Genomic DNA, 16215 nt, shown 5'->3' with positions numbered 1-16215 from the left:
CCCGATCTGTTGCTCAGACACTTATCGGCCGTCATCGGAGTGCCACCACAAAAAATAAGACTTCCAATAAGAAAACATTAACTCATACACAGTAGAGCAATTTTTGGCGAATCTTAACGAAATTCAATATTTGTAAACCTATTTAAAATGCGTTCAAGCCTATTGCCCCAACTGGAAAGAGTGCAATAGATATAGCTGATAGAAAGCCAACGCAATCGAAGATAAAATTTCCAGCCGTGCAATTGTATATGTGGGCCCACGGCCATGGACGAGAATATGTGGTAAATAAACACAATGAATAGTTCTAAATAGAATCAAATTTAAAGTGTCAATTAGCTTTTTTGAGAAATTTGTGAGGAGGACTAAGCGGTGGCCTTGTTGGCATGCCCATGCAAGTGCGTGCGACAGAGTAAGCGAACGTTTGGGAAGAAACCACCAGCACATTATTTGAGTCAGCAGCCAAAGAGATAGTCAGCTTTTTTTAATGTTATCAGCAACAGCTGTGCCAAATTGGACACGTTGAATTATAAGCGCAAACAAACGCATTACTTCACCTTTGCGAGAGAGAAAGAGAGAAACAGAGAGCAAGTTGCAAGTGGGTGGGAAAAAGCTGACTGATCATTGAAAAGCTCTCTTTTGTATAAGGCTAAAAGCTCTAGCAATATATATGTATATCATTCTCTCTTTGTATTTCTTTGAGGATGCCATATAAAATCGAATGCATTCATAATATTTATCTCCCTCTCTATCTCTTACAGGATAATTGAGCTGGAGTCAGCGCTGCTGGACGACTGCAATGTTAATGATATTTATAGCATTTGCCAGGGCAAGCCCCTACCAGAGGCTCTCCGTCCGGATGTTTGGCAAGTGTGTCTGGATGTGCGAAATAAGAACGATCAGATGTCGCTTTTCAACGAGATCTACGATTTACCCTTTCAAAGTCAATTGCGCGAGGATTGTCAGCGATATGTGGACCGCATTGGCAACGATGAGGAGGACAAAGTGTCGGTCGTCTCCGATCTGGAGTCGATAATGACATTCTATTGCAAGAATCGCAACTTGCAATATGAACCTGATAACGGTTGGATCGAGCTGCTGCTGCCACTGTGTGCCCTCAAACTAAATCGTTCGGATACCTTCAATTTATTCGAGGCTATACGGGATACCTATATACCCAAAGGCTGCAAGCCTAAGGGCAATGTCTTCCATGTATTTCGTTTGCTGTTACTATATCACGATCCGGAACTTTGCACTGTGCTGGACACCAAGAAGATCACACCAGATCTCTACTCCCTAACGTGGTTTCAATCTCTCTTCGCGTCCTGCAGCAGTCTGTCTGTGATCATCGCTATGTGGGATTTGTACTTCCAGAATGCAGATCCATTTATGGTCTTCTTTCTGGCCTTGATTATTCTCATCAATGGACGCGAACAGATTATGGCCATGAAGGGCTCCAGCAAGGAGGAGATCGTCAAGTTTCTCGTCAATATGCCGTGCGCCTTGGAGGTGGACGATGTATCAGATTTTTGCTCGCTCGCGCAATACTATGCACTCAAGACCCCAACGTCCTTCAAGACCGACTACCTGAAGGCTCTATATGGCAAACAGAATGATACGCCGCGCAGTCAGGAGGAGTCCAATAAGGTATCCCAGGCATTGTGCCTGCCCGTCTCCGTCTATGAGCTGGTCGAGAATTCGGCCACAGAGTTCCCAGTGCAGGATGCTGTGCGTTTCTTTCTCGTGGACTGCCGTCCAGCCGAACAGTACAATGCAGGCCATTTGTCAACGGCATTTCATCTGGACTGCAACCTGATGCTTCAGGAGCCGGTGGCGTTTGCCACTGCCGTCCAGGGTCTGCTCACCGCCCAGAAACAGGCCATCGAAGTCAATTCTAATGCGGGCGGGGAACATTTGTGCTTTATGGGGAGCGGCCGTGTGGAAGAGGATCAATATACGCACATGGTGGTGGCTTCATTCCTGCAAAAAAACACACACTACGTGTCCTTGCTAACGGGCGGCTATGCCTCCATACACGATTACTTTGGGGATCACATGGCCGACTGCCTGGAGGATCACAGTGCCAGCAAGTGTCTCGTGTGCCAGCAGCACAATGTCAAGCAGGTGAGGGTAATCCCTGTCGCCCGTAAACTTCAACTCCAACTCTAGACACTCGTTTTCCATTTACAGTCCAAGTCAACGACGCTCAAGGCATCGACGCCCTCATCAACAGACCTATTTAGTAAATTCTCCGCAGCCATGAAATCGAAATCGGCCGAGGTTAAAGGCCGTCTGCTGGACATTATTGTTAATCCCAGTTCAAATGGCTCCGGTGCGGGCGCAAGTGGAGCCTCCAACAATGGTGCTGGCCAGGCGCAGGCCGTGCAGGAGCGTCATGTTAGCGCCAAGGAGCGCAATGGCAAACGCTATCGCAATGTGGCGCCCGTCTTCAGCATCGATGATGAGAACGAGGATGCGTACGATTCAGCTGAAAAGGATGCGCCCCAACCCGCTGGCGTTAGCAAGGAGATTGTCAATCTCAATCAATATTTCAAGACGGCGGACATTATAAATGCGTTCAAATGCCAAGATGTGCACATCAATGGCTATATGTACGATAGCCATCTGATTATAACGCCCACACATTTGGTGGTGCTGCGCGAACTGGGACGTGGCCAGGCGCAGATTATGGTGCGTCGTCCACTCGCCAGCATTGTGAAGATCACCGCCAAGAAGCGACATCGCGATTTGATCACATTCAAATACGGCTTTCCCGATGGCGATGGATTGCTCATTACCGATATGGATCGGTTTCTGATACCAAATGCCGCAGAGGCCACGGCGCTTGTCTCCAAGCAGATTGTGCATGTGCTTGATAATGCGAATTAGATAAATCAATAGATTAGGCCAAGAGCTTTAGTCAGGCCTTACACACACAGACACCCGTATATGTTTTCCCTGTAACCCCATACACCTACACACACAGACAGAAATACAATTCTCTTAGACCTTTTCTAGTTATCTATTTATTGGCAATTGTTTCCTTGGATTAGCCGACAAGTTGTAGCCGTAGCTTTTCTATTCGAATGAATCGGACACTGTTATATAATTTCTTCTACCCCTTTCATTGTTAATTCGTACAGCAAATGTAAAATACGACACGTTCAAATACGCAAGATCGTTCACCTATGACCTTTCAGTGCGATTCTTAAATTCTAAGTGCAAAAAAAAAAAAAAAGAATAAGAAACAAAAACAATATTAGAGACAAAGAAACCCCGAGAAAACTTAACTTGGACGCCTTGAGACTTACAATATATGTAAAGATTATAAAAAATATTTATTGCAATTAAAAGAGGTATAAATAAACATGTATTATATTCAAAAACAACAAGAAAAGAATTGTATTTCATTTAAAAAATATATAAAACTGGGCTTCGATGAATTTTGAAAGAAGCGCTTGTAAAACAATTCGCATTAATTTTCATAATTTATTCAAGTACTTAAATTCTGTTGAGAAGCTCTTTATTTTATTTTCGGTTAAGCTTCCTCAACTTATATGAATTTATATGAATTATATGAATTTTATTTATAAAAAATTTTATTTTTAAAATGTGTTCTTAAAAATTAAAGTTTCCTTGATTTAATTTACATTCATTAATATTAAAAAAATTGTAAAATATAAAAAATTCTTGCTTGTTATTGTTTTTTTTCTTTCTAATAAATTAATTTTATTATGCAATGAATTAAATATGCAGTTGGGATGAAAGTACTGAATAAAAATGATTGTTTTCTATACTAAAATGCAAAGCTTAAGAGATCAAAAATAATAATAATAATAAAAGGATTAAAAGAGAAATTAATAGTTAATAGTTAGATCATCCGCTGGAACTAAATTCAGAACTAGAACTGGAACAGCCAACACCAAAGTGGGCAACAGTTACAGTTTACGTTACATACATAACAAATTCAATTCAGTTATTTGAGGGGCAGCAGCGAATCGTGTGCAGACATGGAGCAGGCGCACTATTGCCAGTTGGCCAGGCTAAAGTACGTAAGCAGAGGCTGTTAATGTCCCTAGTTGTTGTTGTTGTTGTGGTTGTTGTTTAACTGTGCAGAGGGCCGCAATTCTTATCAATGACAATGACGTAGATGGCGTGCAGAGCACATTGAGCCGCTGCCTCTGGGCTGCAAAGCGAATTTGGGGCGATTGAACATTAAAAACTGTTGCACGACAGCAGCAAGCAGACAGTTCATTCAGAACAGTCATAGCACGCGGACAAGCAGCCAACAGTGAACACTCTCAGCCCGAACGCCGAATAGCCAAGCAGCACTTGAAGAGCTGTTCAGCAGTCAGGCAGTGAGGCATCTACCAGAGCTTTAGCTACAGCAACAGAGGGTCAACCAGAGCAGGCCCATCTAATTGGGACACCGAACAAAAGTCTTTCGCTTGTTTACCAACGTTCCTGAGTGTGTGGCGCGTGTGTGTGTGTTTTCGTTTTGTTTGTGCCACAACATGCAATTGTCTGTGGGAGCAACCGCTAATGGTCGGTGCCTGATGTGGGCGCTGCTTTTGTTGTTCGTCGGATTGGCGGCAGCGGTGCCAGCATCTGTTCTAGCCCAGAACACGGAGCTATCCACCAATGCGAACAACAAGCTTCAACAGCAACAACAACAGCAGCAACAGCAACAGCTACAGCTACAGCAACAGCAGCTGCGGGAACTACCGGCAGGTAAGTGCAAAAAGTTCAACAATTTAACATGCCTGGAAAGTGCGTGGGTCGGCACGCTTTGCTTACATACACACATACGTCAGGCAACGTGCAGTTAATGTTAAAGGTCATTTGAAAATTTCACATTTGAAGTCAAAAAAAAAAAAGAAAAAACAAGAAATAAGAAAAATGGACATGCACGCTCCACAGTACCCGCCGTTTAAGTGAGTGCCGCATAATCATTCACTGTGCACAGTAGAACCTAGCTAAAGTGAAAAGGGAATGATGTTTCAAGTACCAGTTTGTTTGGTTTTGAGTAAAGTTAAATGTAAGCTGACAAGAAATGTGCAATAAGATAAATTGAAGGTAGCAAAGGTACAAAAATAATCTTCTTTTCTTAGCTTTCCATAGGCGTTTTGTTTCAACCTTTTTATAGCAAAAACATGATTTTTTTTTAGAAATTAGTAAAGCAAAAAAAGAAATTAATATTATTATATCTATTTTCAACTAATATAATAAGAAACTAAGCTAAATTCAAAATAATATATTATAAAAAAATACAACAAAAATAAAAGAAGTAAAACATACAAACATTACATAATTTACACATTAAAAAATAAGTAATAGTAAACGAAAACATAAAATTTTATAAAAATAGATTATTCTATTCACATCAAGCAAACAATTTTTCCTCACTTGAATAAAAAATTGACAAACATTGAATATATATTTTTGGACCATACGTATCAGATTTCAAAGAGTAATTTTAATATTAGAATAAAGATATGAACAAACTAAACTTAAGAAAATCCTAAAATATGTCCAAAATTTTAACACATGAAATTAATGACCTGCATATACATATACATATAACATATGTATAAATAAATTGCAGTTTTATCAGTAGCTTCGACTTTGGGTAAACGGAATAATTCAGATTAATATTTTTAAATAAAACACTAAAAATTAAAGGGCTTTTCATAAAATTGTCCATAAAATGCATAAAATGAGATTCATATTAAGTATAATTCAATGCTTCAACAAACAATTGATGTGCAGCTTAGCTATGCATCACTGTACATGTCTTTGCATACATTCATATTTTAAAGTAAATGTATATGTGTGTGTGTGTGAATAACTTGTAAGTTGAGCACATTAAGCAAAACGCCCACGCGCGCTTTAAAAAGCAGAAGGCAACAACGGCACCACGTAGTATCCTGTCTGTGTTTTTCATCTCCGTTTGATCGGCAAGCGAGTGCCTCGCCCTTTGTTAACGCCCAGCAATTCGCCATTTCGCTTAACAGCAGCAGCAGCAGCAGCAGCGGGCAGGAGCAGCGGGCAGCGGTACTTTCCATTTTCCGCTGTTGGGCTTGCAGGAAATTGCGTAGGTGTTTTCTGCTACACAGCTGGCAAGCAGCTTGAAGCTCAGCCGATTTCGCCAAACAAAGAGAAGAGCGAGGAAAATAAACGAAAATAAATTTGGTTCTGTCACTGTTGTAGTTGTTGTTGTGCACTTCAGAGCGCTGGCTTAGTGTAACATTACAATCATTGCGACTCATAATACACTAAAATACACAAGCACACAAGCACACCAACAAACACAAACACACATGTACAAGCGCGCAGCTACACCTACGCAAAGCGTGGGCGGCTGCTGCACAAAATGGCGGCCAGACTCTTTTGGTATGCAAGCTAGCGAATATGTGCGAATGTTTGCTTGTGTGTGTGTATGTGTGTGTGTGTCTCTGTGTGTACGTGCGCGCGATTTCATTTCTATTTTTAGACATCCCGTTGGAGCAGCAGTTTTTGCTGCCTGACGCCATTTGCGTTTGTATTGGTTTGCTTTTTCGTGCGCGCTTAAAAGTAGGCAACACTTTCTGTAGCCCAGCCTTGACGCTCTTCGCTCAGATGTCGCTGCCATACTTTTCATTAAGCATAACTCCGAGACCCCATGCCAGGCAGGACCTCCTTGTGCACATAATAAATATTTATATAAGTCTTTGGCTCTGGCATTTAGCTAGCGCTTTAGCGAGCATATGCCATTGTGGGCATTCATCAAATATTCATTGCGGCTGTCAATTGCAAAGTCAAGGCTCTGGTTAACCGCAAACTTCTAAATATATACATACTATAAACTGGGGTCCGCAGAGAATGAAAGAAAGAGAGTGACCGGGAGAGAGAGAGAGTGAGGGAGAGTGAGGGAGAGTGTGACTGAGACTGAGTGGCGCTCACATTTCCATTTTCATGTCACAAATTTTCCATATGCCGTTATTATTAAGTTATTTTGCAGGCCGCACTGCCTGCGGATACATTAATTGTGCTGTTGCCAACGTTCTTTGCTGCTTGTTATTCAGCAGCTGCTGGCCCAGGCCGAGCAACAACACGAAGAAAAGCAACAACAGGCATAGCCAAGGGGCGCACCCACAAAACCGCCCAATTACAATTTCTGTGAGTGTGTGTATGTGTGTGTGCGTGTGTGTTTTGTGTGTGGCAAAAATTGAAGAGCAAACAACTTGTTGATATTTTTACAGTTCACTGAATATTTTCATGTTAGCAGCAGCAGTGGCAGCAGCAGCGGCAACAGCAATAACAAAATGGCGGACAATGACAACGCGTAGAGCGACGTCAGCAAACGTCAGCGCGTATAATTTAGCTGCCTGTTTTTTATATTTATTTATGCCCCTGCACTGCTTCCACAGTTCCAGGAATTCCTTGTGCCCGCAGGACAAACGCGCAGAGCAACAGCACTGGGAATATTTTTCATTCAACCCAACTGCCCCACTTGCCCCACCGCTCCAGCGCCAGCTTGTTTTTCCTGTACCTAGCCAAGGTTTCAGGCATATGACAAAGCTCTTGCCTCTTGACAAGACAAACATATGGTCAAGCTGCTTGCCGTAACGAACAGCAGCCAGAAACTGGGTTACTTTACTGACAACGAAGGACGTGTAAGCTTCTTAATAGAGAGCTTAAAAAAAGAAAAACTTAATCAACCACATAATAAACTGCTGTTCACTGAGAGCAAGAGATTTCAGACTAAATGTAGACATTTGATGTAGGTTTATCAATGCGTATAAAACAAAGAGTAAAATAAAACGGCATAAATTCAATATCTGATTTTCATATTGAAAATACGACAAGCCCGATATAAAATAATAATATGACGTGTCAGCTTTATGCGGGGTGTGTCTGCAAAATAGTAGGTCTTCAAAAAATATTTTGTTCCCTTTTATAGTAATTTTGCTTATGTATAGAACAGGAATTTTAAGATCTTCTTCGTTAAGAAACAGTGATATAAACTGAAAATTTACATACCTGCGATTTATCTTGAAATTTTACTTTCAAAGAATATACATACTTGTTACCTCGATTCACATAAACGATCTCCCCACAAGAACAACAACAATATATCAATATATTCATACCACATACATATATCATATTCACCCACAAAACTGCCAATGACCAATAAACAAAACAAAAACACTTTCTGCATAGCTAAATCAGTTCAGTTACATCAGAAATTTGTGCGTCGGATATTGTGGGCAGATAAGTTATAGTCTCTTTAGTGGGTCTACTCTGTTTAATTATTGCAATTGGGGCATTTGTACTACATATAAATCATTGTTGATCATTTGTTTACGCGCTGGTTTTTCTTATCGCAAAATATTGCCATGATAAATGTATGAAAATCATTGCAAATGTCGATTGAATATACCTATATGTATAAAGAGTGCTAAATAGATAAAGTACAGGAAAAACCCTTCGAAATACGTGTAGCACGTAACGCAAGGCTAAATAAACAAAGTTTGATAAAGATGATAGCTAATGATGTTGGAAATCTGTGGAAATGTGTCTGATTTATGACAGCTACAATTGGTGAAATGAAAACTGGGATAATAAATCTAAAACATCCTATGTAAGCTTGCAAGCTTTTAAGTAAAATCGTTTAAATTTGTTTATAAAATATGTATAAAAATGATGAAAAAATTAAATTAAAAATATAATATAAAATATATAAAATTACATTAAATACATTCAATAACAAGATAATTTTCATAATGAAAAAAATATGTAAAAAAATTATATATAAATAAATGTAAATTAAAGTCTTTGATTCATCAGAAAACAGATTAGCTACAAATTATGTGTAAAACGTTTTCTGTTATTTGCTTAACACTTCTCCTCGTTTAACATATGCAGGAAACTATTAGCATAGATGCTCTTTTAATTCAGTTAACAGCGTAGTTGATTGCGGCTGGTGTTAATTCGCGTTTAATTGCCAGCTACGTGACGCTAGATTATCAGGTTGAGGTCGAGCTGAGTCGATCCAATTAGCAATGCGCAAGGGTCGACAGTAAATATGATTAGGGATAATAATGTCAATGGGTAGCTGTTGTTATGGGAATAAGCCAACTAGCTAAATGCTGTGACTGCCAGCTGCTATCGAGCATAAACATGGCTAATAGCAATTAGTGGTGCGAGCAATAATGCAAAAAAAGAAAAGGAAAAGAAAAAATACGGATGAAATTATGGTAGACAGCTTGGCTAATTGCTTTTGGACGTTTATTGAATCAAGGAGGGCAAATTGAAATACGCAGCGACCCCTAAAAGCACGCAATGGCAAATTACATTACATTTTCATTTTCGACTTCAATTTTAACAGCGAAACGCGCTGAGGAAGGGGCAAATAGTGCCACGGTGCCACCGGCCGATAAGAAGTCAAGTCCGGAAATTGTGCCAGCCACCTTTAGCAACTCGCCCGCCCGTAGTGTCCCCAGCGAGCAGCAACAACAGCCACAGCAACCACAGGCTGGCCTCTATACCCTGCCCAGCAACGATGAGATCTTGGCCGCGGTGGCAGCTGCCGCCCAAAACAGTCAACAGCAGCTGCAGAGTGACCCGACCGCCTTGGAGGAGGCCGCGGCCAGCTCCACAATGCGCAAGCGTGGCATCAACTATGAATACAATCCGTATATGAGTGTGGGCAACAACGATTACGGCAGCGATGTGCCCGCCGGCGTCTGGGCCGACGACTATGAGCCCAATGCGCCCGTCAACTACAATGGCTACAACAGCTACAACAATGAGCGAGAGCTGCAGGACTTGGAGGACTATACGCCGGACCGACACGGTAAGCAGCTAATTAACATAATTCCAGAGCCACTTCAGTAGCTTTCCCTCTTTCTTTATTTCCACTGCCTACATAGCTAACACGCCCACTGGCCGCAACAAGGCTTATGATAATCTACAGAATCTGCTCAATGCCGAGGCTTACCTGGAGAGCATTCCTCTGTCTGTGCCATTGACCTATGCCAATCGCAATTACAATTTGGATGAGCGCAACAAACGTGGCCTCTACTACAACTTGGCTCCAGCTAACGCCCCCAGTGAGAACATCAATCTGAACAAGTATCGTCGCTATGGTGATATGCGGTAAGTCAAAGATCTACAGCAACTAATATCTTTGTATGCTATTAGTTGTATTGACAGTCAATCATGTTAATAGCAGAACGCAACAAATTCGAATATATATATGTATGTACTTACTTACTGTTAGCAGATAAGAAGAATAATTCCAAAAGTGAACTAGTTTTCAGTTCTGATACTTTTCAATGGTTAACAGTCCAATATCTTAAAACCATAACTTAACATAACATTGATCAACAAGAGTGCTGTTAACATTGACAGAACGCCATTGAGCCTAGCTTACCCATACATACATACAGAAGAGAAAGCAGGCATTCTTATCGGAGTTAACAGCATATGTTATTGACAGTTAGTTACTCCAAGGAAGTTTGCAGGCAAGAGCACTGTTAACCAACTTTCTTATATGAAAATGGTTTAAAATGGCTTGCAGTTGAACCCAATATGACTGCTGCATTTAAGTAATATTTTTAATATATCTTAAAAGCTACATTCTTAACTAATATATATGAACAAAAATAAAATTTGTTTGTAAAAAAAACCATATACTATATATAATCTAAATATTCACTCTTCCCCTCAGCCTGAAACGTGACACAACCAAGCTAACACCTGCTGATATGTTGGCTCTGGTTGCGCTTGTCGAAGCCGGTGAGCGTGCACGCAAGGAGAGCGACATGGAGAGCGGCATCTCGGTGCCATTGGTGGATACTGAGGAATTGGACTATGTGCCAGCAGCTGGCACCTGGTTGGATGCGCCCCTGCAACAACAACAACACCAGCAGGCGCCCGCTCTCGTCGACTACTATGGCATGCCCGTGGAGGCGCAGGTGGTGCCAAAGTATGAATATGTGCCACGCCCACAGAAATACCTGGGCAGCAATAGCCGTAAGTGAAAGCAACACCGCAACTAAATTCTAGCTAATTGCTACATGGCTAAAGCAATCATTCCAGGTCTGGGATCAGCAAAGCGTTTCATGGTGTCCAAGAAGAAGCGTTCCATTAACCAGAACCAGTTCTTGAACGAACCGGTAGGTGAGCGTGGACCCAGCTACTATGGCGAGAAGTTCTACTAAAATAGCAGAGCATAGTAGAGAAAGATAGATAGAGCAGCGAGTATGAGAGAGAAAATAAAAGCTTTTAAGCTGAGCTTTCTAATTTACTGAAAAACTATACAAAAATAGAAGAAACTCCAATCATTTGACCTTTACCCTAGTTTGCGAAATGAAAGAACATAAAATACATAATATCTTAAACCAAAAGATACCTTCAATTAAAAATGAGTCAACGTGCAATTTTTGTGTAGAATTCGAATTTTGAAACAAAAACTAAGATATAAATATATATTATTATTATATCTATGCATATAAATATATGAATATTGTATGTCGAAGAACATCAACATAATCAAAATCAATGTTTTTAAAACACTGACACCGACAGGGTTGACAACTGCGAACTTACTTACCAAAGCCCAATCGAACTTAACCTAAACTAAACTAAACCTAACCACACTTAATCAATGTCTATGTCTATCGTCGAGGTCTTTGTATTCCAAAGAACAAAACAAAAAAAAAAGAACCGCCAACACTATCAGTATCTAATTGTGTAATATCAAAACTAGAGGCTTCCCAAGTAGTACAAAAAATACAAAAACAAAACAAATATGAAAAAACATTTATGAAGAATACAATCGATAGATACTTAACGGTAATTACTTTAAATGAGCTCAGCAACAACAGATTGTCTGTCAATTTGCTTTAAAGGTTTTATACAAGGAGGCGCCATTTCACTGTACTACACTCAAAACTATTTACACTGAGCGAAAAGTAACACACTTTTATGCAACCAAACAAACAAACTATTTGAAATATCTACTAACAATTATATTACCAAAAAAATATAAATAAATATATATATACATATACATATATATTATAATCGAAATATATGTATGTATACAATTATGAAAACTATTTGTCAAAAACATTTTAAGGGGCTCAGCGCATAAAATATTTAAAATATTCTATGCCGATTTAAGAAGGCGGCGTGTTAATTTATTTTAATAAAAAATTGTCTGACTGTTTTATTGAAAACACTGAAAGAATACAAATTGGGAGAACAAAAAAAAAAGAAACATTTAAAAATATATATATATACATACTACAATATACATGCATACTTATACATACTTATATACAAAATTTATTTAAAACATTTATTAAAAATTATAAATAGCTACAAATATGTGTGTTATGTGTCCGACATACTATAAATATATATACTTAAATATATATATTAAACACACACTCAAGAAAGTCAATATAACATTTTGAAATATGTATTTTTTTTATTGGCTCATCAAATATTATGGCTATTATATTTATGTTATGGTATTATGCGAGCTTCATTTTTATTGGTTTTAAATATGAAACTGATTTATGATTAATTTTCGAAATAAATAAAAATATATCTCTTTTGGTTTGGAAAACCTCAAACGCAAATGACTAATCAATTCAACTAACAAAATCTAATTGGATGGCAATTAGCAGACTGTTAACGCCTTTGTTAACAGGGCGCTGTTATGTGGGTGCTGTATCATTAACATTTAGCTGTTAGCTAAACGAATTAAACAAACTAAAGCATATCATACTCGTATGTGAACTCTTTATCAGCTGCTTGGCCGTACTTTGCTTATTTATTATTCATGCAGCTGGACTTTACACAGAAGAAGTCTATTAATAAACCTTATCAGGGTAAGTGTGATTGATTTGTTGGCGCATTGGCAACGACATTTACTTTTACAGATTTTCGGTTAATTTAAGTTTATTTATTTATTTTTTTTAAACTATTTCATTCAATAGATATTCAATTATTGAAATGTGTGAGAGCCATTACAGCAATTTAGTTGGCGCCACACGCTAAACTCTCGACCATTCATTGATATTGACGAAGGGCTGTTTCACAGGCACAAACATATGTATGTGGTCGTGTGTATCAATGACGTCACAAATGGCGCAGCACAGCAATATTTACAATAAAAATACAAACCGATTTTTTTTAGCGCTTAGCCGAGTACTGTTGTCAACGAATTGGAGAACGAAGTGGTATATGAGTGTGAAATACCCTGGATTTGGGAAATACCTTCTAAGTATCAAGATATTATATATTGCTATTCGTGTCTTGCAATCAAATTAAACATATACATATCTTTAAAATTTGTTTTTTAATATAAAATATATTAACAAACTTTACAAAGTATCATTAATAATAACAAAAATAAAATAAAACGAAAAAACTAAATACAACTAAAATATTAAATATGTATAACAAAAAATAGACTAAAATATAAATACAAATGACAGATTAAAAATAAAAAATATAAAAAAAAAAAAACAATTCAAATAATGATAACAAAACATAATTTTTTAATGATAATTTTTCGTTAGCCAAGCTAATATTAATTTTTAATTTATTAATTAAAATTTTAGAACATAAATCGGTATATATGTATATCTTATATTTCTATTCCCTACCAAAGTAGCCCATCCAATCATTAATGAAATTTATCTATATCTTAATTTTCAAGTTTCGTTGTCAACGAAAAGCAAGTAAAATAAAAAAAAAATTTGGAAGGCAATTCAATGAATGGCAATTAACGGCTAAATAGATCAAATGAAATAGTGCCTTCTCTTGTATTACTTTTTTATTGAAAATGTGTGCAGTAAACTCAATAAAAATCAATTTATATAGCTATCAAGCCAAAAAAAAAAATAATTGTTAGAGTTCCACATTTTTGTCCATTTTTTATATGTATAATAAGACTAACTGCTGTGCCATATGCTCAGCAACAGACAATAGAGTCGTTGCAAGCATCGAGGCATAGAAGCCACTATGCATGTCCAGGTACCGGATTTGTGTATTGTCCAGCTGGATGAAAAGTAATGGGCCATAGAGCCGTCAGCTTTATGCAAACAGAACCCCAAAAGCTAGACACAAACAGAAGAGAACAAAACAACAGCAAAAATGTGCAGAGAGTTCAATAGAAATAAACAGAACTGATGGCGAATATTGAATACGCTGTGAATATAATGTTTCGATTCCCTTCATGCCATGCCAAGTGTGAGTGTATTCAAATGCATTCAATATTGATGGACGTATTAGCAGCTCATTTGGATGAGTGCGGCTTTCAATTACTCAAAGATGTATTTGCCCCCGCCGCCTCGACCCGTGTGCCATATGGAAGCAGGCTGATAAAAGACAAATACAAAATGCGAGTACATAAAATAAATAAATACAAAAAAAAAAGTAAAGCAAACATCAGACAGGCGAAGCCATTAATATGTATTTCTATATGTACAGTCGACTGCCTCTGTGTGCATGTGTGTGTGTGTGTGTGTTTGTGGCGTCTGCCATGTGCGACGGACAGTTAAGCCCAAAGCGGGGAGCACAGAGCGACTGACAACTCCCCTGCTTAAGTGTTGACGCATTTGCATATCAAATCATCATCATCATCATCAGCAATAACATCATTATTACGCTCATCGTCATTTAGCTGGAAAACTGGGCCAGCTTTTTAGTTGATCTGCCAGCGCATAAAGCAAACAACCAAAAATGAAACAAAATTTGCTTTAGTAAATATTATTTTTCCTGCAATAATTTTTATTTAAATTTTTTAGGACTACCATAAATAGGTGTTTGCGGCTCAAATCACAGTGTTGTCTCAGCTAAGATAAGAATGACAGCTACTTAAAAGCACTTGGATTCTGCAAATAAATTTCAGACAGCTCGCACTTGTACGTCCAGCTTAGTTTATCTATCCAATCAAACTTAGTTGGAGAACAAACAGGTGAACCAAAGCCGCAACTGAATAATATTTGTAGGCGCTATAAGCTTGTATAAATATTTTTTTAATTAACCAAGAATTCTTTAAACAAAAATTACCATTCCTTTGCAATAAAAGATCTTTAAAATAAATTATAATTATTCAAAATTTCCAATTACTTAGAAGCCTCAGTTTTGATTCTGTTTATAATATTCGACGTACCCGGTTCAAACCGGTTCGGCAAGTTGACAAGTTCTCGAACTTTGTTCAAGTGCTCCAACTATGAGAATTTCCTAAATTGGTAGACGTTGTTAAGTAAACTCAACCCATTTTGTTTACATTCTCAAGTCAAGACGTAAAAACGTTAGCTTATAAAGAATTTTAATAACAAAAGAGCAGTTCCCTTAGAAGACGAGAACAGTTCCCAATGAAGAGAAATTCTGATGGCTGTTAAATTCTGAAAAAATAAAATCGAAATAAATTTTTATTGTGAATTCAAAAATATAAAAAGAAAATGTATATATTTAAATAAAATAAAAATAAACAACAACCTAAGAAAATATAAATATGTTTTGATACCAAAAGTAAATGTATGAATTGAAATTATAGCAGAATTATTTATTTATACAAATAATTGTTTAATCAAAAAAAGAAATGTATATATAAACTAAAAAGTTTTTAGCACTATATAAATTCTTTTTAACAACCAGCACGAATTTTGTGTTCGTGTTTATTTAAATTATAAATCAAAGCTAGTTAAGCTCTATATATGTAGTCCCACTTCGCGCTGTGCATTAAAACAATCAATTTTAATAAAAAAAATAATAACAGAATTAATTAACACCTGTGTCATGAGACAACTACTTCCGTTAATTATAAACACAAGCAAGTTAAAAAAAAAAAAAAAAAAAAAGAAAAAAAAAACATTTAATATACTTTAAAATTGAAAGAAAATATAAAAACAAAAAAATCTAAGCGAGACAAGTTTTACGAATGAAAATCAAATCAAGTGGGCCTGATTGTTATGCCAATTTATATTTATTTTATGCACGCGTTTTGCATGCGTAATTAATCGCTCTATATACTCTCAATTTGTTTTTGGTCAAAAACAATTTAAAAGAAGAAGACATTTGAAATTTTATTTACTTTTTCGATTATTTCTCTTATATGGATTGCCTATTTGTTTATAAATAATTTACATACATTTTTGGTTGTAAAATTTTTTCTATTCACGAGTTTCAATTGAATGTTATATAAAA

At 37.4% G+C, this 16215-nt stretch overlaps 2 protein-coding genes across 2 annotated transcripts; both read left to right on the top strand.

Moving 5' to 3' along the window:
• The first annotated feature begins 1 nt into the window (after window position 1).
• Window positions 2-3238, top strand: TBC1D23 (TBC1 domain family member 23). Its single transcript, XM_030384652.2, has 3 exons — window positions 2-281; window positions 759-2121; window positions 2188-3238. The coding sequence occupies exons 1-3, from the start codon at window positions 265-267 to the stop codon at window positions 2884-2886; spliced, it is 2079 nt and encodes a 692-aa protein (XP_030240512.1). The 5' UTR covers window positions 2-264; the 3' UTR covers window positions 2887-3238.
• A 992-nt stretch (window positions 3239-4230) lies between these two features.
• Window positions 4231-11666, top strand: LOC115562694 (uncharacterized). Its single transcript, XM_089257522.1, has 5 exons — window positions 4231-4728; window positions 9371-9838; window positions 9915-10140; window positions 10715-11019; window positions 11086-11666. The coding sequence occupies exons 1-5, from the start codon at window positions 4512-4514 to the stop codon at window positions 11205-11207; spliced, it is 1338 nt and encodes a 445-aa protein (XP_089113648.1). The 5' UTR covers window positions 4231-4511; the 3' UTR covers window positions 11208-11666.
• The last annotated feature ends 4549 nt before the right edge of the window (window positions 11667-16215 follow it).

Source organism: Drosophila navojoa, chromosome 3, assembly GCF_054131105.1.
Source record: "Drosophila navojoa isolate 15081-1374.11 chromosome 3, UAZ_NAV_1.0, whole genome shotgun sequence".
Lineage (NCBI taxonomy): Eukaryota > Metazoa > Arthropoda > Insecta > Diptera > Drosophilidae > Drosophila > Drosophila navojoa.
The sequence above is the reverse complement of the archived record's forward strand: the minus strand, read 5'-3'. Positions and strand labels throughout refer to the sequence as shown.